The sequence below is a fragment of the Abramis brama genome, assembly GCF_963993115.1.
Source record: "Abramis brama genome assembly, chromosome: 1".
In the NCBI taxonomy this organism is placed as follows: Eukaryota; Metazoa; Chordata; class Actinopteri; order Cypriniformes; family Leuciscidae; genus Abramis; species Abramis brama.
This window is the reverse complement of record NC_139963.1, coordinates 12291850-12317927: the sequence shown is the minus strand read 5'-3', so window position 1 is coordinate 12317927 and position 26078 is coordinate 12291850. Positions and strand designations below refer to the sequence as shown.

General features: G+C 37.8%; 2 protein-coding genes and 1 long non-coding RNA gene across 5 annotated transcripts in view; all 3 read left to right on the top strand.

Annotated features, from left to right (window-relative positions):
- LOC311086060 (NLR family CARD domain-containing protein 3-like) overlaps positions 1 to 4800 on the top strand; it is a 61370-nt gene extending 56570 nt beyond the window's left edge. For both annotated transcript variants that reach the window (XM_084118738.1, XM_084118739.1), the window contains one exon: positions 34 to 4800. In XM_084118738.1, the coding sequence (XP_083974864.1) occupies positions 34 to 578 (545 nt within the window). In that variant the 3' untranslated portion in view covers positions 579 to 4800. The remainder of the gene's footprint in view (positions 1 to 33) is intronic.
- Positions 4801 to 6750: 1950 nt separating this feature from the next.
- LOC311086476 lies at positions 6751 to 9550 on the top strand. The gene is made up of 3 exons (XR_014607082.1): positions 6751 to 7392; positions 7549 to 7638; positions 9427 to 9550. It is a non-coding gene; the product is annotated as an uncharacterized lncRNA (long non-coding RNA).
- A 757-nt stretch (positions 9551 to 10307) lies between these two features.
- The window catches only part of LOC311086013 (uncharacterized protein), a 55631-nt gene continuing 39860 nt past the window's right edge, over positions 10308 to 26078 (top strand). Inside the window, exons 1-2 of one of the 2 annotated variants that reach the window (XM_084118641.1) lie at positions 10308 to 10450; positions 23297 to 24094. In XM_084118641.1, coding sequence (XP_083974767.1) covers positions 23352 to 24094 — 743 coding nt within the window. In that variant the 5' untranslated portion in view covers positions 10308 to 10450; positions 23297 to 23351. The remainder of the gene's footprint in view (positions 10451 to 23296; positions 24095 to 26078) is intronic. The other variant, XM_084118640.1, reaches the window with a different exon arrangement.

Here is a 26078-nt window from a genome sequence, read left to right as displayed (position 1 = left end):
TGTTGCTGTACTAATGTGTGTTCTTGTGTTCAGATGCCGTTGATCTCACACTGGATCCAAACACAGCAACCACTCTCCTTGTTCTGTCTGAGGAGAACAGAAAGGTGACTCTTGTGGGACAGAAGCAGCCGTATCCTGATCATCCAGAGAGATTTGATGGGTCTCTTCATCAGGTTCTGTGTAGAGAGAGTCTGACTCGACGCTGTTACTGGGAGGCTGAATGGAGTGGAAATAATACTAAAATATCAGTGTCATATAAAGGAATCAAGAGGAAAGGAAAGAGTTATAACTCTATGTTTGGATGTAATGAGAAGTCCTGGAGTCTGTACCGCTCTGGTCACAGACTCTCTGTCCGTCACAATAATAAGTCCACTGATGTTTCTGCTGGTTCAGGATCCTGTAAGAGAGCAGGAGTGTTTGTGGACGTGTCAGCCGGCACTCTGTCCTTCTACAGCGTCTCTGACACACACACACTCACACACTTACACACATTCAACACCTCATTCACTGAACCCCTCTATGCTGGATTTAGACTTGATATTTGTAATACATCAGTGTCTCTGTGTCACATTAAATAACACACACACACAAACACACGCATTGACTGACACACACACAAACACTCACACACATTCACTGAACCCCTCTATGATTTAAACTTAATGATTTTAAATCTTCAGTGTCTCTGTGTCATATTAAACAACAAACACACACAAAACAAACATTCACATAAACATAAACGTTTGCTGTGTCCCAATTCATAGGCTGCATCCTTCGAAGGCTGTATTCAAAGACCGAATGCATCACAGCTCTGTGACGAAGGCTGTCCCTATTAGTGTTGCACGGTGTACCGATACTTCAAAAGTATCGCGATACTCGGAAATTAAAAACGTCACGATACCTAAATTTATCAGTATCGATACTTAAAAAAAAAAAAACGCCTCCCTATGGACATCTGTGTTTTTTTCCTGACGCACGCAGCAAAGAACCTGCCGCTGTCAGTGTCATGTGATAAAACACTACAGCGAGATGGCTGCATGTGCGAGCACAAGTGGTCCACGACTCGTAGAAAAAGATGACGCGAGGAGTGACATATGGAAGTACGTTGCCTACCTTGCTCTGTTGCACGGTGCACCGATACTTCAAAAGTAAATCGGAAATTAAAAACGTCACGATTCCTTAATTTATTAGTATCGATACTTCTAAGAATGACCGCGTTCCAGATTTGTAAGGCCGGCGACACACTGGCTGCGTGTCGTGTCCGTTTTTATTTCGGCTCCCATGTTAACTGCCTGCGTGACGCGCGTCTGGGCGCAGCTCGAGCTAGAAATAGAACCGACGCCTATTTTTCACGCGACACGCAAGCGTGTTGGAAGCGTTTCCAGGCAAAATAGGATAGGAAAAGATGTTTCTATGTCATTTTGACACGAATACATATTAATAAATGACATTTTGATGTTTGAAAGTTTTGACATAAATACAATATAAATGTAATTTAAAAAAATATTATCGATTTTCAAATATTGCACCTCTCAATACAGAACAAATTATTCTGTAGCCTATTTTGCCGTCAACACTGCCGACGTTGTCTTTGCTGCTATATATTTATGTTTAACATGAAGTATAGGCCTTCCACAACTCTCTCCCCACATGCCAAATATATCACCAATGAGGCTTATCATATGTTACCAATATTAAACATTGTTTAATATAATCGCTGTTCATATTTTTATTCAAAGTTCAGAATCAAGATAAAGCTCTTATGTTTCTTATGATAAATGAGATAATGCTGCTAAATTTATATATATTTTTTACCTTGAATGTCATTGCTCTAATTTATTTTTTATATTTTGATATTTCATATTTTGTTCAAATGTTTAATATATCTGCTGTTCATATGTTCATTTATTAGTGTGTTATATGATTAGAATGTTGTCCCGGTTTTAAAATAAAGCACAGCAATGATATTTGAGAGTTTTTCTCCCTTTTCAGGAAAAGTATCGAAAAAGTATCGAAATCGCAATACTTGACTTGGTATCGATATCGAAACAATAATTTTGGTATCGTGACAACACTAGTCCCTATTCAAAGGCTCCTCCAAACGTGTTGTCCTTTTCCCAAGCAATGAAGGATACAAGAGATGGATTCCTTACGGCCCAGACTATCCCAAGATTCATTGCGTGCTAGTGACGATAGGTTTTTTTATTTTATTTTATTTTTTTGAGAAAATGCCGGATTAGTAAATACTTATTCCACTACGTTGTTACCCAATATTAGGCATATCTAACGATACAAATGTTACAAAAACACTTTAAATTGGTTTAAATGTTGACATCTTACTAGGATGCAATTTTATAAACAGTTTATACTTTTTATTATGTACATAAATGGACCTTGGTGAACATATTTAGACAGCTTGTGAACCCTGTTTTGTTTTTAGGCAGTTGAATATAACTTAAAATCCAGTACAAACATTACTTCAACTTGTCAACAGCAGCCGTCACAGTTGCTAGGCGACAAGAGCAATCCTCTAGTCTATACCATTCCACTTGACAAACGCTTGGTCTGACCTTTGCAGCCTTTGAAGGATGCAGCCTCTGAATTGGTATACAGGCTCCTGTAAGAGAGCAGGAGTGTTTGTGGACGTGTCCTTCTACAGTGCTCTGACACACACACACACACACTTACACATATTCAACAACATATTCAATGAATCCCTCTGCGCTGGATTTAGACTTGATAATTATAACTCTTCAGTTTCTCTGTGTCACATTAAACAACACAGACACTTACATACTGACTGACACACACATATAACCAACTGACACACTCTCACAGTTGACTGACACACACACACTTACACACATTCACTGAACCTGGATTTAGACTACCTTATTCAGACTTTTCAGTGTCTCTGTAACATTAAACAACAGACACACACACACACACACACACACACACACACACTCTGACATGTGCAAACAAACACTGACACAAACACACACTCAGACATGTGCAAACACACACTGACTGACACGCAAACACACACACTGAGTGACACACAAAATCATGAGTTTAGACAAATTAGGGTGATTTCCATCCCAAGTTAGAGAGCTAAAACTAAAAATCATGTCTGGAATCTCGATGTGATTCTGGAGTCAGACCTTAGTTTCAGTAGTCATGTCATAGCAATAACTAAATCATCATACTATCATCTGAAAAATATTGCAAGAATTAGATGCTTTGTTTCCAGACAAGACTTAGAGAAACTTGTGCATGCTTTCATCACCAGCAGGGTGGATTATTGTAATGGACTCCTCACTGGCCTTCCCAAAAACACCATAAGACAGTTGCAGCTCATACAGAACGCTGCTGCCAGGATTCTGAGCAGAACCAGAAAATATGAACATATCACACCAGTCCTCAGGTCTTTACACTGGCTCCCAGTTACATTTAGTATTGATTTTAAAGTATTATTACTGGTATATAAATCATTCAATGGCCTAGGACCTCAATACATTGCAGATATGCTCACAGAATATAAACCCAACAGATCACTCAGATCATTAGGATCATATCAGCTAGAAATACCAAGGATTCACTCTAAGTATGGCGAGTCCGCTTTTAGCTATTATGCTGGAACCAGCTTCCAGAGGAGATCAGATGTGCTCCTACAGTATTCACATTCAAATACAGACTCAAAACACTTCTGTTTAGCTGTGCATTTACTGAATGAGCACTGTGCCGCTGTTCGTCCGACTGATTACACTATTTTATTTCTGCATCCTCCTTTTGATTTGAAACTGTTTATCTATATATTATCTTTTTACTCTTTTAATTCTTTTATAACTATATCATCTTTTTATTCTTTTAATTCTTTTTATAATCGTTTTAATTCCGTTTAAAATCCTTGTTTTTATTTTTTAAGATTTTATTTATTTTTTGGTAAAAAGAGTTTATTATTTTGTTTTCTGGGTGGAAGAGGTTGAGAGGAGGTAGGGTGTGGTTTTTAAGCCTTTTGGGCTTTAGACATCCCTGGTGGGACCAGGAAGATTTGTCTTCAAGGGTACCGTTTAAACACAATTACCCAACAAATATTTTGGAGTAGTCATTCCCTCCGTGTGAGGAAGATCCGTGTAGATCCGCTCTGATGGACAATAAAGTCGCACTTTAAGTGGGAGCACTGAAGCCATAAATGGCAGGCAGTGAATCTGTGTGCAAACACCCCCACCAGAGTGAAGAGACACTAGATCCATGTCTAGTGTAAAATTGCGAACCAGACTCTTAATTTTTTCCACTCCAGATAGGGTTTAAATATGATTGTTAGTTTATTTCTTATGCATATGCTGTGATTGTTTTATGATTATTTTAATTCCTTTTCTGTGTAAAGCACTTTGACTTACCATTGAATATGAAATGTGCTATATAAATAAACTTGCCTTGCCTAAAACCAGGCATGAAAACTGGTCAGGGTTGGGGCTCAACTTTATTTTTAATTAAAATATTTTATTGTCACCAGTGTTAATTTCGTTAATGAAAAAATGTACGTTGATGACCTTTTTTCCCCTGACCAAGACAAGAAGATGAGAGACGACACCCACGTTCTTTTGACCTGATACTGAAACACAGTACTGAATTCACTCACTGAATGTTATTCACACTCACCTAAATTATATTGATGTTATCAGATATTGTGTATTATCAGTTTAAAACTTAATACTAATTTGTACTTTATAAAAGTTGTATATTTTTCTTCCCTTTAAAGAATAAATAAAATCATGAACGCAGTCTTAACACGGACTCCACACTCCCTGGAAATTCAATGATTTATGTGTTCTATGAAATACTAAAAGAAGGAATTAAAGCAGTTGAGATGTTTCAGTGATGGAGATTTTGATAAAAAAAAAAAAGGGCGAATCATCACAACCTTGAAATGATTAAACCTTGTGAACTGCCTTCACATCCACATACCAATAAAAATATATTTTATGATGACATTTAAATGTGACTAACAATATTCTCACACCCAGTAGCCCAGTAGGAATTTGTCTTTGTGAACAGAGATATATTTAGGAATAGCTTTAGGTATAGATATAGGTTTGAATTTGGCCTGTCACATGTCCTGACCAATCCATCAAACCAAGCAACCATGAATGCACACACACCTTTTTAAATTTGAACACAAAATAAGATATTTTGAAGAATGCTGGTAACTAAACAGTTGACGGCAGCCTTAAAATATAGCGACTACTCAAAACAAGCAACTGACAGACAATTGTATAATGTGTAAGTCTATATAGGCCAATTTGTATTTGATTAAATGTAGCTCATATGGAGAGAGTTGGCTAGTTGTCATCGTTTTACTCCAGATCTTTAGGTGTTCTACAAAGATGTACAGTATATTCGTGTAGATGGATAGTTATATTTACAATCAAGACAAAATACTTTTTCCCCAGCATGAATCATGGTTCATGTTAAGGCCAGTGTTGGATTATTTATGTTGTATTTCATGGATTTTAATCATGTAATGTCCTCATAATTGTGAATCTAAGGAATTTAATAACTATACCGTGAAAGACTATCTCCAGAAATCCCTAGTTATTTTCTTCATCTGAAACGCATCTGATTGTGTCTAAAACCATACTTTCTTTTTTTCTTTTTCTTTTTTTTAAAGCAATTCATAACTTTAGGTTGTTACAAATAGGCCAATAATAATAATAAAAACATTTTAAATGTAGTTTTGCAATCAATCCTCATTTTATTGCATTCATGAATACATCACAAACATCACAAATTATAAAAAAAAAAAATTTTTGTAATGCTCAAAATACTATACAAGTAATAACAATCAACAAAAAAAAAGAGAAAAAAAAAGAAAAACAGTTTTGACAACTGTCATGCTCTTCTGTCAGAACCATGAACTCTTGACTTGTCTGTGATATTGTACACATCAGAACTTACTGTTTATGTTCAGAGAGAGCAAGAGCAACAAAGGTTTACCTAAATGACCATGAACAAATATGAACATTTAGCAATGTTTTTGTTAAAACTGTGGTTGTAATATGTGGGGTTCAATTGTAACTTTACTGCTTAGACGTTTCCACCCAAACTGGTGGAGCTGGACTTCAGTAACATGGAGAGCGTTCCTGAGATCATCTCTGAGATCCTGGAGTGTTATGGCTGTCTGGATGTCCTCGTCTTCAACACCAGCATGAAGGTGAAGGCTCCTGTACACAGTCTGTCCCTCCAGATGGACAGGATTGTCATGGACGTCAATTACTTTGGCCCCGTCACACTGGTTAAGGGTACAATCAGAGCCTGTCTACGGAGAGCCTGCCCACTCCCTATTAAGTCCTATTGTACCGAATTTTGGTTGTAGTTCCACCAGAGTTCCACTGGGGGTGATCACCCATGAGTGCAAAATGAATAGGAGTCTATGGGGCTAGACGGCTAAATTTGTCTCTTTCACCCGATTGCCGCTGAGAAATCTCAGATTTGATTGTAGGTTTTGCAAGTTCAACATGGGTTATAGGTCGAAAGTTGAATGAACGAGTACTTAATGCCCTTTCGATTTCTTACAGGTTGAGTTGTTGTTGCCCATAACACGCTAGCATTCTGCTAATGAACGCTGATTGGTCAGTGAAGGACTGATTACGACCAGAGATACCGCTTGATGGCATCGTGGCATCCGAAGCGGGGCCAGAAACAAACAAAACAAAAACTCTTCTAGCACGTGTGTTTACACCTGTGTCAGCTGTGTTGTCGATGCCTCGAGAGAAAAGAAAGTGCAGAGCGCAAAAGCACCAAAGTGACTGAAGGATTGCCGTAAAGCATTATCTCTGGTCGTACGATGTGTATGACGTCATTGACACTTTAAAAGACTTTTTAAAGCAAATAAGTGACTCTAAAAAATCTAACACCCAGCGATGTGTAATTTCTTTGCATCTCCTTTCGAATAAAACATTCAAATTACTAAACAAAAAATTATATCCTGAGAAAAGTGGATTTTGATGGGTATAGCTCCATAGACCTCCATTCATTCTGCACTCGTCCTGTGAGCGCCCTCATGTGGAACCAGAGTGGAACTGCAACCAGTTCAGAAGCCGGAAGTGTACTGAGAGTGGGACTTCTCCCCTTAATAGACATTCTCTGGTACAATGTTATTCTGTCTGTCTATCTGTCTGTCTATGATGGAGGAATAAACATGATCACAGCGCCCTCTGCTGTTGTTGTTAATACACACTGTTTGGTGACGTCACATCATGGCGCGACACTTACTGTCTGTAAACTGCATGTTTCGGTTCACTCGAGGATCATGTACTGACGTCTCGAATCTGTGTGTGATTCACTACAGACAGAATCAGCGTTTCACAATCACTCTCGACTCCGACGGTAAGAGAAAATAACGTTATTCATACTGTCTCAAACCTAGTGAGCATCAAAACAGCAGATTCAGTCGCGCTGATGTCCACTAGATAGGCAGCACTCTAGGTTATGAGCCTGCATCACTGATAACAACATCCCCCTGTGTGTCTGTGGTGTGAGCAGGAGCAGCGAGTAGTGCAGTACTGAAGTACACTATCACACATGATCAGCTGGTGGAGTTGATGTCTACTGAGGTCCCTCAGTCTCACAGGGGTAAAGGTGTTGCTGCACAACTGGCGAAGGTCAAATCGCTTTAAAGTCCCCATGAAATTAAAATTGACCCTATTTACTTTGTTAGCGCATATTACTAGTCTTGTGGTGAACAATTAATCCGTGCAAGTAAATATATATATATAAAAAATTTACCATGGTAATCTTTAATCAAAATCTGAAAAGTTACTTCCGGTCTGGAATGGCGTCTTTTTCTGATGACGTAGGTTTGACGGCTTGGTTTGAAAACGCTTAACCACTCCCCTCAAACCGTTAGTCTAATAGACCAACGCTACTTTTGCGTCATCGAAGGGCAACGCCCCTTTTTGGGGGAAGACAAACGGATTCCCCTGAGAACAGAACTCGCTCGCTCTAGACCTGCAAAGTTTCTTGATAGCAAAAATGGCACAAACATACACTCTCTTTGCCGGCCGAGGACCGTGAGTGGTATTTAAAGAAGCTACTGGATATGGAGTTACAGAGGTGTCCCTTTGAAATGGTCGAAAACTGGATTAATGACCCCACGCAGTGGCCAAATATGGACTATTCAGACATCTAACGTTACCACTATCTTGTGGAATCACCAAGTAAGTAACGTTAGCCTATATTTTTGTCATTAACACACTCACAGTATGACAAACTAGACGATGAGCCCATGTCAAGAGGAGTCGGTGGTTTACTTGGATCATATTTCACTTGATTTAAGCTATTGACAGTTTTGTTGTCGACTAGCTACACTAGTAAGAAACCCTCAAACACTAATCAGAACAATCATGTCAGAGGCTAAAAACATAAATAGTCCGTACCTTAAGTGGGGTAGAGACAATGAAAAACATGTCCCATACATATTTTGCCGTACACTGTAAACCTTTTAACAACTTTCAAAGTCCTAGCACTTTCTAGACACAAGCAGAAACCAGCCAAGTCCACTTTAGTCCTAGCCTGCCACTATTTCAACAGTAAAATCAGTTAACAGCCAAGGTAACGTTAGCGTGCCTAGCTAACGTTAATCACGTAAGTTAGCTGCTAGCAGCTTCGTCTTTCTAACTCTCGTTAGTAAACTATAGTTAGTCGACAACAAAACTGTCAATAGCTTAAATCAAGTGAAATATGATCCAAGTAACGTTAAACCACCGACTCCTCTTGACATGGCCTCATCGTCTAGTTTGTCATACTGTGAGTGCGTTAATGAAAAAGAAAATAGGCTACTTAAGTTACTTGGTGATTCCACGAGATAGTGGTAGATGTCTGAATAGTCCAAAGAGAGTGTGTATGTTTGTGCGATTTTTGCTATGGTCTAGAGCAGTGGTTCCCAAACCTGTCCTGAAGGACCCCCAACACTGCACGTTTTCTTTGTCTCCCTCATCAAACACACCTGATTCAACTCATCAGCTCATTAACCCATGTGATAATGAGCTGATGAGTTGAATCAGGTGTGTTTGATTAGGGAGACAAAGAAAACGTGCAGTGTTGGGGGTCCTTCAGGACAGGTTTGGGAACCACTGGTCTAGAGCGAGCGAGTTCTGTTCTCAGGGGAATCCGTTTGTTTTCCCCAAAAAAGGGGCGTTGCCCTTCGATGACGCAAAAGTAGCGTTGGTCTATGAGCGAGAGATTGAGAGGAGGAGCGCTAGAGTAAAACCCTGCCCTCTGTTCAATATTCCGTTTCACTTACGTCACAACACTGGAGAAAAGTCGTTTGCAACTTCCGGTTCACGGGGACTTTAAACTCCCTCACTTACTCAACTTCTGCTGTTCCCTGTAACTCAATCATCTACTTCTTTTCTTCTTCAGGCTGCTCTGGATTTCGTTGTTGAAGAAAATATGAAAGCGATGATCTCCTGTTGGTACATTAGGAAATATGTGGATGAAAATCAACATCTGAGATACCAGGCTCATATTGAAGATAAATAAAGGCAGAATTAAACAAATTCTACCTCTGTGTTTTATTTAATGATCATTTTTGTATAAGTTTTTACATTGATACATCCACCATATAAGTGACCACTCTACTGCTTAGCAACAGCCTAGCAACCACCCAGAAAACCCTAGTAACCACTCAGCAACTGCCTGACAATTCCCTAGTTACTGTACAAAACACCATAACAAAACACCTAGCAACCACCTGGAACACATAGCAGATGGCAGACTATTATATTATTATTTTTTATTAATGTACACTATACAAGTCAGACGTTTGGAAAAATCAATATTACAGTACAAACAGTAATGTTGTGAAAATATATATGTATTCTTACAATATATTGCAATAGAAAATCTGTTCAAAATTAAAATGTAAATGTAATGTAATGTGAATATCATTTATTCCTGTGATCAAAGCTGAATTTCAGCATCATTATTCCAGTCTTCAGTGTCACATTATCTTTCTGATATGATGATTTGATCAGTTATTAATAAATGTTTGTATTATTATCAATGTTGAAAACTTGAAAGGTTTAATATTTTTGTGGAAATTGTGATACATTATTTTTTTCCAGGATTCTTAACCCAATTCATCTATCAGTTAAAAAGCGATTTATTCATTTATATTTTTACTTTTTAAATGAATAAGTACTCACTCTACTTTATTTCGTTTTAAGTGGCACTTCTAGTCTCTAGTCCAGTGCAGTAGAGCATGTAGAGAGCACGTAGCTTAGCGTCATCACGTTCACTCCAGTTTGGGGCGGGGCTTGATGTTGATGATGACGCGGAACTCGCCTGTCACCCAAACAACCTGTCTGTATCAGAGAGTGAAACCGAAAGTGGTCGAATCAGACAAACAGAGAATTCAAGATCAGAAATGGCCTCAAATCTCACGGTAAGTTTGTTAAAACGTTTTATAGCTATAATATCAATAGCATTATCAATTAAATCTACCTATAGATATAACATTTGCGTGTAAATAGGTCGAACTCAAACACGTTAAAGCTAATTGTTAGCTAACTGCTACTTCACGGTGGGAACTGTAATAGCCTACTCATGAAAATGGATAAACGTACACAGATTGTATTTCTGATTGCAACTTGTTGTGCTGTTACCTGAAAACATTAATAAACTAAATAAAACGATGTAACGAGAAACAAGTAAGAGCAAAACATATTGGGCTGAGAACAAGGCCGCAATCATGTCTTGTAGCCTACGTACATTCACTCTTATTTGTGTGTCTAATATGTTAAAAACACAACACGTTTCTTGTCTCGTCACATTCAGTTATGAATAACATGGATCATGTAAATTATAGCATATTTTCAATTACATCGAAATTCCATAAAAAAGGCTGAGTAGTTCACATCACTGTATCCCAGCTAACAGGAAACATTCTCATAACTCTGGCTAACTTTCTCTCAAGGTTCTCTCAAAGTTATGATCAAACGGTCTTCCTGTAACGTTAATATAACGTTTGTTCAATGTTATCTGGTTCTTTGTTATCTGAAAACACTTAAATATTATGATTTATAAGCTGTTTTCCACATTGGGACCAAAAATAAATAAATCAAAATTTACAGGTATTACTATCCTTATGAAGACATTTGGTCCCCAACTAGGGAAAACACACACACACACACACACACACACACACACACACACACACACACACACACGTTTACTTAGCTATCTTAATGGGGATATTCCATAGACGTAATGGTTTTTATACTGTACAAACTGTATATTCTATACCCTTACACTAACCCTACCCCACACATCACACATAACTTTATGCATTTTCACATAAAAAAATTAAAAAGAAAAAAGATAAACTTTAATTAGGCTACTTTATTTTTTATACTTAATTTACAAATGAGGACATCCAAGGACAAGGGAGGTTTTTGGAAATTGTGTCAGGTTTTTGTCCCCAACATATAGTTAAGTAGACACACACACACACATAGGGGTACATAAATATTGCAAATACAAAACTTTACCACATAATATATTTTGATAGGAGGCTGACTCTGGAAGAAGAACGAGAGACGCTCGCTTTGCATGTTCACTTATTTTACTGAGTACTTCAGCAACTACGGACCACTCACTTATAAAACATTGGGCGTGGCTTAACGTACCTCTCACTTAGCACATCTATTACACTCCTTCCCCTTTAGATTTGAAACACTTTCTTTAGAAAAAAAAAAAAAAATCACATCTGTGCAACAGGGAAAACACAACAGTTAATAATTTTCCGGTAAAAATATTTCACAACATTAACAACCTGTTCCTTTAACATCAAAACAATAGCATCAAACCCATAATAGTAAAATACTTATAAATCCAGCCTTTTTGGTGCAGTACGAACTCTCTGTGGGTATCTGCGAACAGCTTTCACTGAGGGTGTTGCACTCACTGGATAGTGTGCAGTGAAGTTTTCTGTGTTTCCAGTGATCTCAGGCTCAATGATTGGCATAGAACTGTTTCTGATATGGAAAGCTCAATGGTCCACTGAAACCATCAGTGACAGCTGGATTCGGGAAATCTAACACACCATGCAAGGGAGATCCTTCTGCAGCCTTTCTTGATAACATATGGTCCACATGCACAGTGCGCCTTTCATGCAATGTCCCGATCATGCTGTTTCTTTTGTTCCTGCTGTTTTTCTTGAACAGACTTAGCCTAGCTAGATCAGGCTTCAACATTAAAAAGTGTGTTTGGATGTGACGCTTGAGGAACAGCCTCCACTGTTGTCTTTACTGTGACCATTAGGGATGCACCGATATTAAAATTTAACCAATTATTCTTTACATTTGAAAGCCAATAACCGATATATTGGCCGATAAATCTAAATTAAAATGTTGATATACTTTTATAGCCTGAATACATAAAACAAAAGGCTCACCATCAAAAGCCATGTCCCAAACACTTCAACATAAATCAAAAATATACAATACAGTAGCCTAGTTCGAACCAGTATAAGAATCCTTAACTTTTCAAATTAATTTTACACTCCTATGGCCAACTTTCTTTATTAAAAAATGGTAACACTTTATAATAAGGTTTCATTTTGTTAGTATTAGTTAGCATGAACCAACAATTAATGAACAATACTTATTAATCTTAATGTTAAGATCAACATTTTATAAGAAATTTTTAAGATCCAAAGTTGTATCTGTTAACCTTAGTTATTGCATGGCTTGGTTGAATTCTAATGTAGAATGCGGTCTATTATTTCTTGATAACAGACCGCTGCTATAACACACCGTTGCCATGAAAAACAGCGCTTTGCTGTGGACGGACGCAGGATTCTAACCGTAGAGACGGAATGGACTATTTTCTTTAGCGGAAGCAATACAATCATTTTTTAAATCAATAAACTCCTTTTTAAATCAATATTTTGTGTCAAATCATTGATTTATTTGGTAGGTAGCCATGTAATAAGCGGGATAATGTAGAGCGAGGAGGTTGTTATAGCGAAAACAACCCCTTCAGGCTGATTCAAGACCCCTCCGCTTCCCATCGGGGTCCTGATCAGCCTGTCGGGGTTGTATTCGCTACAACAACCTCCTCGCTCTACATTATCCCTTACGTAATGCACTGTGAACTTACATGAACACAAATATTTGATTAACTAACATTAACAAAGGCTATTGCTCTCTGTTAGTTCATGTTAGTTAAGGCATTAACAAATGATACCTTATTGTAAAGTGTTGCCAAAAGTCATTGGAAAACATTGGGCTGCATATAAAGAAACATAATGTGTGCCATAGATAAATAAAATGGAATCGCCTCTGCACGGACAATAAGGAAATTATTTTAATCAAACCATATTGTTGATTAAAATAATACGAGTTATTAATAATAACGCATCAATGTTTTTTTTGTTTTTTTATATTACAGTAATAGTAAACATCATTAATATTAGGCTTACTGTTTCAAATGACATCATTGCTGTTTGAGCTGCGTGCGCTGAAGCTGAAGAGAACAAACGTTAAACTGAATCGCTTTGCTAGAAGGTTAATCAACTCAACAGTTTCTGAAGAATCATATGGCAGATTCCTGGATGTTCATGGTGTAACTCGTCCAATAATCTTGATCTGTATTTGGGGGGAATTATGACACGCATTCCCCACAACACACAGCCTTGGTCCTCCGACAACTCATGTCTGCGAGTGAAGTATGGTTTCAGACCCTCCTCCGACACATAGTTGGGCCAGCCGTTCTGTGTATAATTCCACACTTTGCATAATGTCAGATCTTTTCGTGTTGCGTGAGCTATGTCCCTTGCAGACACAGGAAGCTCATCAACCTGGGAAAAGTAGAATATGCTTCCATATTCCCCAATACAGTCTTTAGGGCGGGCGTACACGGTGCGAGTTCGGACACTCGGGAGGTCTGAGATATTGCACACGTTGCGAGTCAGTTTAACTGATAATCGCGTCAAAGCAGCTGGTACACGGCACGACTGTCCTGCACGAATTTTATCCCAAGCCGGCAGCAATCACGTGAGCTTTCGCGCTAAAGAGACCGTCAATGTTGCATGCAGGTAAAGCTTCAGATAGAGAAAATGACAGAAATGTGTGTGCAAATGATTTGTTGAAAAGCAGAGAACAGTAGCCATTCCTTTCAACATAAAAACTTAAATGAGAGAGAGAGAGAGAGAGAGAGACAGACAGACAGACAGTGTATGCGCACACTGTATGGTTGCTGCCACTGAGGTAGCCCCATCGACGTGGTTGTGTATGATTTGATTTGATTTTTGATTTGAATATTTTATTTCGAGCTAAAGAAGAAAAACAGAAATATATATATACATAATAAAAGAGAAAAAAAAAAGACAAAATAATTTACATTACAGCTCGAAAATGAGTGGGAAGAAGACAAGCTTATTGACTCCCACCCCTGTTCATAAACCCAAATAACAATAGACAACAACACTGCATATTTCTTACCATTTTACAAAACAACTATCAACCGAGTTGGTTACATATTAACAAATGCGACACTGCATTATACCAGGTCAACATTTACAGTATCTCACACGCTACAACCAGTGTATTATTTCTGTCTCCCATACAGAATTCATTACCATGTTGGCATTACCGTTATTCATCATCACCATTACAACCCATATAGCATTACTCTGTATCAAAGTGTTTGAATGATATATTTATATCATTATATTATATATATTATATATTGAGAATAAATTTTATGATACATAAAATACTCCATTTTTATTCATGAAAGGTACAGTAATCTCAGACCGATTGATGCTCATGATAACAAGAATAGTCTTAATGATATGTGTTAAAAGGGATTCGGGGCTTTTCCTTCTTTTCTGTGACTGGACCTGCTGCCAGAAGGGAGCAGCCCCCGAGCAACCAGACCATCATTTGTTAAGTGTCCTATACTATGCATTAAAAGAGACAAATTTTAGGAGTCTGCTGCCAGAAGAGGGTTTCCTCGAGCTGCCGGCCCCCACATGTCTGCCCTATACTACGGGTTATGTTGAATGCGGAGTACATAGATATGTGCATGTTTTACTTCTAAGAATTTAATTCCTTTATATTACCATCAGCATCAATAGCAATACCTCTGTCTGAATCGATTGAGTTTGATTCTAAGAATAATCCACAGATTGTTAGGTATTAATCCTAGACATTTACATTTGAAGTTTAAAGTTAAAATAGTGATGATAACAACACAACAGCAATAGCAATAACAGTGGCAGTAACAACTGCAATAGTATAATAGTAACAACCACAATATACTTCATTATTAATTAGATCTGACCTTTAAAGTACACAGCACTTTGTAACACCCTTTAGCAGTCAAGTACCCATTTCCTCCTTCTGGTACTTTGACCATACCATTTTTTTATATCTTGATTTGAAATGATGAATATTTGGACATTGTTTATATTCTGCCCCCAATTTGTTCCAGAGTTTAACTCCACATACAGACACACACATACTTTTCCTAGTGGAAGACACTGCTTGAACCTTAAAGTTATCACACCCCCTCAGGTTATATCCCCCTTCTGTGCGTGCAAAAAGCATTTGTATCCTTGCAGGTAGCACATTTTTGTTTGCTTTAAACAGAAGTTGGGCAGTAGAGAAATCAACTAAGTCATGCATTTTTAATAGTTTAGACTGCAGAAATAATATATTAGTGTGATCACAATATCCTACTTTATGTATAATTCTTACAGCCCGTTTTTGGAGTATAACAAGGGGGTGTAATGAGCTTTTATAGTTATTGCCCCAAACTTCTACACAGTAGTTTAGATATGGCAAAACTAATGAACTATATAACAAAAATAATGCATTGTAATTTAAGAAAAACTTTGCTTTATTAATGATTGAGATACTTTTGGAGACTTTACCTTGTATGTGTCTTATGTGTGGTTTCCAGCTTAATTTACTGTCAATGGTGACTCCTAAGAATTTAATTTCTAATACTGTATCTAAAACTACACCGTCTATATTTACTGAGTCTGGTTTTCTATTATAATTACCGAAAAACATTACTTTTGTTTTATTTAGGTTGAGGGACAATTTGTTAATGTCCATCCATGTTTTTAATTTCCTTAGTTCACAGTTTATGTTAGTTACTAAAGTACTATAATTGTCATTGGAATAGAAGACGTTTGTGTCATCTGCGAAAATCACTATAATAATTTAGACACATTAAAAATGTCATTAATATATAAATTGAACAACTTTGGGCCTAAGACAGATCCCTGTGGGACCCCACAACCAATGTCCAAATAACCTGATGTAAACTCCCCCATCTTCACATACTGTTGTCTCCCAGTTAAATAGCTTTGAATCCAGCTCAAAGCCACTCCCCTTATGCCATATCTGTCTAATTTTTTTAATAATATAGAATGATTAAGTGTATCAAATGCTTTTTTCAAGTCAATAAATATTCCAGCTGCATGTTTCTTTCCCTCTAAGCTATTAGTAATCTCTTCTATTGCATCGATGATGGCCATTGTAGTTGACCTTGTTGCTCGAAACCCGTACTGACCTTCATTAATTAGTTTATGCTTATCTATAAAATTATCCATTCTACTATTATAAAGTTTCTCTAAGATTTTGGAAAACTGGGGGAGCAGAGAGACAGGTCTATAGTTGGTGAAGATGTGTTTGTTCCCATTTTTATGTATAGGTATAACTTTTGCAATTTTCATTTTATTTGGAAATGTTCCTATTTGAAACGATAAGTTGCATATGTAGGTTAATGGTTTCACGATACTATATATAATTTGTTTAACTAGTGTCATATCTATATCAAAACAGTCTGTAGACGATTTGTTCTTACACCCGTTAACAACATCTATTATTTCTGTTTCAGTTACTCCAGACAAAAACATCGTTTTTGAATTAATGTCTATCAATGACTCCATTTCGTTGTTACTACACTCCGGAATCTCTGCTGCCAGATCCGGTCCAACATTTACAAAAAAACTATTAAAATTTTCCACAATATCATTCATATTATGATTGTCATTGATCCCATCAGTGAAATAGTTTGGATATGAATTATTTGTTGCGTTACCCTTGATTATAGTGTTTAGTATTCCCCATACCCCTTTCATGTTGTTCTTGCTTTTATACAACAGATCGGCATAATATAGTTTCTTAGCCTTCCTTAATATATTGGTCAGTTTATTTTTATATGTTTTATATCTACTTTCAGAATCCTCGGTTCTTAGTCTAATGAATTGTCTATATAGAGTGTTTTTCTTCTTACAAGCATTTTGTAAACCCTTGGTTAGCCACGGACATTTTGTCGTTTTTCTGTTTTTACTGTATTGCTGAATTGGACAGTTTTTATTGTATACTACACTGAAAATTTCCATGAAAGTATCGTAAGCACTATCTACATCATTCTTGTTATATACCTCGTTCCAATCTTGTTTTGTTAAGTCCCTATAGAGTGAGTAAATTGAGTCCTCAGTTTTTACTCGTTTATAAAAATATTTTTGAGGTGATTTTTGATCTAACTCATTATCATCATACACCGTGAATACGGGCAGATGATCCGTTATATCACAAACCATTAGACCGCTGGTATTTGTGAACTGCATATTATTAGTGAAAATGTTGTCAATGAGGGTAGCACTGTGCGTTGTTATTCTACTAGGTCTTGTGATAGTCGGGTATAAACTCATACTGTACATCCTATTAATATACTCATCAGTTGTCTTATGTTTATTTGGATTTATCAAATCGATGTTATAATCCCCACAGATAAATAATACCTTATTACTCAATTCTGAGAATGTTTTTTCCGTCCAATTTGTAAATATTTCCACGCATGAGCCTGGTGACCTGTATAAACAACTAACTATTATATTTTTCTTTTTTTCATTGATAATTTCTATTGATAAGCATTCAAGCAAATTGTTTATTGATGCTGTCATGTTTTCCAATATTTTGAATTTAAATTTCTTGAGGACATATATAGCAACTCCTCCTCCCCCTTTATTAGTTCTGTTTACATAGTTTAATGTATAATTGTTTAACTCAAAAACAATGCCTCTATCCTCATTAAACCATGTTTCTGATAATGCAATGATACTAAATGGTTGCTCAAACTGTTTTAAGTATTCTTTGATTGCGTCAAAATTCGCGTACATGCTTCTACTATTGAAATGGATAATTGAGAATTTCCCTTCTGTTTTAACAGAGATGTTAAATTCATTCTCAGTGTAGTATTTGCAATTAATTGCGTTAGATGTTAAGAACAGGTTATCTGGGTCTAACTGATCTTCCAAGTCCAGTGCATTATGTTCGGTGTACTCTGAAGCTTTCAGCTCTAAGAGCTCACAGTCCAAAATCCTTTGCTGTAATCCTAGGTCACTGCCATCAGTAGCATATGAAGTATGATTGGACGTCATTGTATGAGTATATACAGTATATTACAGGACATGTGAAATTATGTGTTTTTACATACCAAAATCCATACGTTTTCCCGGTGTTTAAACTTGATTTGGTGTACTGGTTCGCGGACGTACAATGAGTTTATCATATCGCAAGAAGGCTATGTCCCCCCGTTCCCTGGCAGCTCTCAGCTCCGGCATCAGCTCTTTTCGTTTCCTTTTAATGGAGTCCGTGTAGTCCTCGTTTATGTAGATTTTCGTTCCTTTGAGTTGTTTAGCGCGCTGCAGGATTGCTTCTCGATCCTTCCAACGCAGTAGTTTGGCGATGATAGGTCTCGGCCAGTCTCTCCCGCCAGGTTTCCCTACGCGATGGGCTCTCTCCATTTCCACCGGGTGTTGTAGTTGTAGTTTCTCCCTCAGCAATTGTTTGATTTTTTCCTCTGCGTCAGCCCAGGTCTCCCCAGGCAACTCCAACACTCCCTAAAAAAACAGTTTTTTTCTGCAGCTCTGTCCCTCCAGATACTTTAGTTTATCCGTGATGACGTGCAGATTGTCACATACTTTATAGAAATCGTTTTGTAACTGCGAATTACTGTGAATCCATGCGGGTGTTTGTTGATTCCATGATGAGTTTTATGAATCCTTTGAAGTTTTCCTGCTGTTGTTGAATTAATTCCCTGAACATGACCCTCTGCTGCTCCATGTCCTCTTCCGCCGCCGAATCTGCCTGTTGCTTCGCCTCTATTTTTGTCGGTTTTGGCATTTTGCTCCCTCTCAGCAGGCCTCACACGCTCAAACACTCCGCGCTCACCGCTCCTCACACTCACTCAATCCGCACATGCGCACAGACGCCGTTGCACACCATGATTTGGCAATAGGGGACAGCTGGTGAAAATTGGGCCGACTCCCCGAATTTTTTAAACATGTTTAAAAATTATCGGGAGGTCGGGGAGGTGCTCATAACGTGCTCGGCTCGTAATTCCTCTCACAGGCCGTGACCATGCGAGATCACCGATTCCACTCGATTTCTCCCGAGTGAAAAATATCATCTGCGAGCTATCATTTTCGATACTCAATGTCATAATTACAAGACATCAGCACTAATGCCCAAAGCTGCATTCGAAGATTTGCCAAGGTTGGTATCGCTGCCTTTTAACCCCATAGATGATGGACAATGCATCCCTCTCAATTTGTGCATACACTTTTTCTGTCTCAGTCAGTGTGTGGGATGCGAATGCTATGGGGTGCTCTTCACCATAGTCCATAATGTGCGAGATTACAGCGCCCACCCCATAAGGTGAGGCATCGCATGCTAATTTCAGGGGTCTGTTGCCATCATAATGCACCAGCACTGTGCTACCAAGCAACAGCTGTTTAGCCTCCTCAAAAGCAGTCTCACACACAGCGGTCCAGCTCCACGGTTGCTTCTGTTTTAACAAATTGTGTAAAGGCTGAAGTCGGCTGGACAGATTTTGCAAAAACCGACCATAGTGATTTAGGAGGCCCAAAAAAAGACCATAGCTCAGTGACATTATTTGGTTTTGGGGCGTTTACAATCACTGCCACCTTTTGCTCAGTTGGGCGAAGACCCTCTTTACCGATGCGGTGCCCCAAATACTCAACACTGCCTTGCATGAACTGACACTTGGAAAATTGTACTCTCCACACCTCTCCAATCTGGAAAGCACTTCGTCCAGTCTCCTAATGTGCTCCTCTTTTGAGCTAGCAGTGACAAGAATGTCATCAAGGAAACATGTGACATGATCTAGCCCAGGGGTTCCCAAACTTTTCCATGACAAGGCCCCCCAAATACCACTAGGTTCTGGCCAAGGCCCCCCTTTTGCAGGATGTGTTATTGAACCCATCGACAATACTACAGCAAATGTAGAAATAAATCAATAAAACATCTAGGTGAACATCAGATTGTGATGGTGTTTGATACCAGCCAATCAGAAATATTATAGAGATGCACTGATTACAATTTTCTAGGCCGATTCCGATTTTTCATTGAGTTTGACCAGCCGATCCATTTTTTAGCCGTTTCCGATTTCCTTTTTTCCAACCACTTTACAGCACACACAAATATATATATATATATATATATATATATATATATATATATATATATATATATATATATATATATATATATATATTATAAAACACCATATACTTTTACTCAAACTGAATAATAAAAACAAGTTTAAATGGGTACATTTTCTATAAATATTTTTGAGTCTTCATTTTCTTTTCTGACATAGCCTACTCCAGTTCTTGTTAAAATACACTAGACATGCAAACACTAGACATGCATGGCCACTTTTAGTGTGAAATCATATTTATTTTGTCCATCAAAAGTGTGCTTTCACTTTAATTAAGCAGCACAGCAAAAATAGACTTGTACTGCTTCACTGCTGCTCACGCTCGCGGTGTTAATGCACTCATTGATTAACATGCACGCGGGAAAAAAATACTCGCTGCTCACACGCCGCTCGCACTTGCGGTCTGAAACGGCCGTAATTCACGAGGTTTCCTAAATGTGCGTTCCGTGTGAAAACCCTGGATCTTGCCCTTGCAAGATTTAATCCATGACAGCCTGGAAAATAGGAGCACTGGCCACTCTATAACTGAGACGAAAACAATCAGGCGCGCTTTCATGATCTCCGTGAACTGGAGCGCGTCTCAAAAATGAACTGAAACAACATAGCTTACCTATATAATGCTTGAAATGTCCACTTTTAAACGAACAAATTCGAATCGAAAGCAAATACCGTCTGATTATGTAATGAAAAGGTGCATTTCTCTCTAAAGGCGCATCTGCTTTACAGCGCAGATGGAGATATGTTTGCAGCCGACACTGATTTAGAAAACACTAGTTTAATAATATAACAATTAAAATGCTTCTTTTTATTTTTTTTCAGACACATTTATTATCATTAGCATATAAATCACCTATAAATCACCTCTCTGTATGGTTCCAGAGACATGGCTCTTCTCATTCAGCACTGCGGGGAAAATATCATTTCCGGGTTCTAATTTGGCCTTAGAAAACCAGTAAAATCGACATTCTTTCCATATTAATTTGTGAATATTTTAAATGTTTAATAAAGGGGCAAAAAGTCATAAACAAAAATCTGAAAATACGTCTACATTTATTTTTTTGCGCAGCATTTGGTGTATACAGTTAAATTTCAAATTTTGGTGTTCAACTTTGCATTTCAAAAATACAACAGCCGTTCATTTTTCGTTTTTCAATTACGGGTTAAAAAAGGAAAACTGAATGGACGCAAAAGTAGCGTACACTGACCTGCAAATATATATTACAAGTTTGTGTCTGTCATTGTATTTCTGTGAATGGCATTTTACACATTTGTGACTACTTGACTGCAGCTTCAAATTCATAATACAGGTTTGTGACTATTGCCTGCGAGTGCAAATTTAAACATTCAACTTTAGATTTTTATTTTACAGGTTTTCACATTGGAGCTGTGAGTGTAAATGTTCACGTACAAGCATGAATATTTATTGTGCAAGTTCTCAAATTCACATCTACATGCTTTCGAGTTTTGCTACTCTTTTACCTTCATAGAAATGGAATGAATGCAAATCCCTGGCATGAATGTAAATTTCCATGATAAACCTCTGGGATTTTGGAGAACCAACTTGTAAAAGTGCATAACAGTAGGTCAACACAACATAACAACAATGCGTTCTTAAATTCCATGTCTTATTCTATCTAGTGGCATATCGAAATTAATACAAACCTTAACATAAAGAGACGGACAGTGTTATTAACAGACCAAACATACTAATACTACTTCATACTAATAAAGTATTTATGTACATGTACAATATAACCTGATGAGCCCAGAATATAAACTCAACGCATTTAATTACACGTTAAGCATTGCCTAATTACGGAAAGGACATCAATAAATGCATGCGTCACCTGTACATCATCTTTGTTGCGTGTGCAAATTATGATCACTAATATAAAATAAAATAAAAATTCACAAAAAATGTCTATTATTGCTGCATAGTCGTTGAATTCCAGAATATGAACCCAACGTGTTTATGTGGCTTAATGCAGGCTACATTTGTTGCATGCGCAAATTATAATACATAATGTATTCACAAAAATGTCTCTATTTGGACAAATTGCTGCACATTCTTTGAATTCAGAATTTTACACACATAAGTTGAAAGCAATTTTGTTTGTGGATAGTAGCCTAAAATATATCTGCAACATTTATCAAGTTCACGGATAATTGTGCATGCATTTAATCATTACGATACTAAAGTCTTAATAAAGTATACTACAAAAAATCAGATGAGTCCAGAATATGAACTCATTTAATTTCACTTTAAGCATTTTCCTCCCTATAGAAAACCATTATTAGTACGCTAAATGTGGCTTAATGCATATTAGAATGCCCCCTTATTATGTTGAAATAACAAGATATTTATGTCGAAATAATGAGATATTATGTCGAAATAACGAGATATTATGTCGAAATAACGACTTATGTTGAAATAACAAGATACTTTGTCGAAATAACGACTTATGACGAAATAATGACTTATGTTGAAATAACGAGATATTTATGTTGAAATAACGAGATATTTATGTTGAAATAACGAGATATGTTGAAATAACGACTTATGTCGAAATAACAAGATATTATGTCGAAATAACGACTTAATATCTCAGAATAACGAGAAGTTTTCTTTCTTTTTTTTTCTCACCTTGCGGTTCAGGGCTTCCGTACTTTTCTGGAAGAAATTAATTTAAATTTAATTGTCAAAATTCAATGTATTATTCTTGTTTTTTCTTGCCACATACAGGCCTGAAATCAAATCTGTCATCTAGGAAGAAGAGAAACAGAAACCTGCCTGTGAAATGAGTGTGTATGAGGAGAAAGAGGAGGATGCGTCTGTTCACACTCCGAGAGCAGCATCTCCAGGATTCAGCTGTGTGTCTATGAAGAGTAACAACTCCATGTTTCATCCCCCTGATCTCAGTGATGGACCATCTCCAGGATTCAGCTGTGTGTCCATGAAGAGTAACAACTCCATGTTTCATCCCCCTGATCTCAGTGATGGACCATCTCCAGGATTCAGCTGTGTGTCCATGAAGAGTAACAACTCCATGTTTCATCCCCCTGATCTCAGTGATGGACCATCTCCAGGATTCAACTGTGTGTCCATGAAGAGTAACAACTCCATGTTTCATCCCCCTGATCTCAGTGATGGACCATCTTCAGGATTCAGCTGTGTGTCCATGAAGAGTAACAACTCCATGTTTCATCCCCCTGATCTCAGTGATGGACCATCTCCAGGATTCAGCTGTGTGTCCATGAAGAGTAACAACTCCATGTTTCATCCCCCTGATCTCAGTGATGGACCATCTCCAGGATTCAGCTGTGTGTCCATGAAGAGTAACAACTCCATGTTTCATCCCCCTGATCTCAGTGATGGACCATCTTCAGGATTCAGCTGTGTGTCCATGAAGAGTAACAACTCCATGTTTCATCCCCCTGATCTCAGTGATGGACCATCTTCAGGATTCAGCTGTGTGTCCATGAAGAGTAACAACTCCATGTTTCATCCCCCTGATCTCAGTGATGGATCCCCTGACTCTGTGTGAGTATCATCCATATCTGTTAGAGCTGCACGATTCTGAATAAACAACTGAAAAAACAAAACCTGTAATTTACTAGAGGTTCTGACAAAATGTTAATTGCTGCTCTGCAGTCTATTTAAAAAATGTTTCATGTAAAATTGTGTCTATTTAAATACAGTTACACGAGTAGTTACACGACCAAGTATGGTGACACAAAATAAAACGTGGCGCTTTTCTAAGCGGGTAAAAAAAATAACTATAATGTATGGCGGAATAGCACTTGAAGTTGGAAGCACTTCGACTCGGCGCAGTAAAAAGTCACGTTGGTTCTAATGACAGAAGTGAGAGGGAGAGGATTTTTCAAGCGTGACTTTTTACTTTCATCTCTGTTTGGATCCTAATGAATGAACTGGGCTAAGCTAAGTGCTATCAAAGTGTCGCCGCGCGCCAGAGCGATTGAGTGCACGCACTGAGACGAGAGAGGTATGTATCAACTCGTCTTAGTTAAAGGTGCTCTAAGCGATGCCGGGAGACAAAAGTTCTTGTTGACATTCGAATTGTTGTCAAACAAAATAGAGGCTAGCTAGACCCTCCCTCCTCCCCTCCCTTCTGGCATAAAGGAAAGTCAAAGTAGTCACTACAAGCAGTTACTGATACTTTTTACTGATACTTCATTCAATGTGTAATATCGCCAAGTTAGATAGATGCTTTTATATATTGCAGAACAGAATTCAGAAAAAGAGAAACATTATCTTAAAATCGTTTCGCCACCTGAGGTTATAACTATAACGTTAGCTCCATACAAGGACGCAATAATAGCAAGATAACGTTAGCTTCGCGTTTCCCAGTGAGCATAAACAACGGCGGCGTCGTAAACAAATTTAGTCAAAGTTGTCAATAGCCTATAAATGAACTAGTGTTGTCAAAAGACCCGGTACTTCGGTACCAAGTCGGTACTAAAAAAACGTAAACGTCACGGTACCAAGTTTTCTTAAGTACCGGTGGTACCGAGGACCCGTTCAAACCCGGTTCCTTGATGCGCATGCATGCACGCATGCACTGAGCGCGTGCTGTTGCGCTTCCTCTTTATTAAAGCGCTGAGACACACACACACGCGCATTGCGCGTGGCAAGCGCGCTCATAATGTAAGAGACACCGGCGCGACCACAACATTGCCTAACATCAAATGGCAAACGTAATGCAAGCGGAACGAAACTGCTCGTTATTGTGTGGTTGAAGGACCGTTTATCAGTTTGGACCAGTGCAGCGCGAGCCGATCGTGATCATGCGACACTGTTACTACACAGCGCTAATAAGAGATCCAGTAAAGAAAGCATTTGAATTCGCCACAGAAGTAATAACATCGCTGCGAGATCTAGTGAGAAACATTCACATTTCTCCGTTATTAACGGATCAAACAGCGCTGATGTGGAAACCAGGAAGAAACATTGTGCCATGAATGAACTATCCAGTGTCCACAGATCAGCAACATTCACCATGGATTTACTGTAGTAACACTAACTGCAACCATGGAAGTTTGGCAGGAATAGTAGGCATAATGCCTTCAAGTAACATTACGTCAGTTTTATTTTGACATTATGAATACAATTGATGCCCTCAAATGTTAATCTGAACTAAAATAAACCTTTGTTTATAACTACTACAATATTACATTTCATTTTTTCCAAGGAGCTGTTTTGTTTTATATGCTCCTAAGAAGAGTCAATTATAGCTCTAGAATTGCTCAAAGTAAAAAAAAAGCATACTTTATGATTTTAGTTTTAATAAAATAAAATTTAAATCAAGGAAATTTCCCTGGCATTTCTTTCTTTTTGCTGTATCAAAAACGTACCGAACCGAACCGTGACACAAGTGTATCATATATATCGAACCAAACCGTGAATTTTGTGAACCGTTACACCCCTAGTAATCATGTAAATTTCCTGCACCTGTCATAGACGTCCAAATGACGTCCAAAAAATTACCCAGTTCAAAGGTCCAATG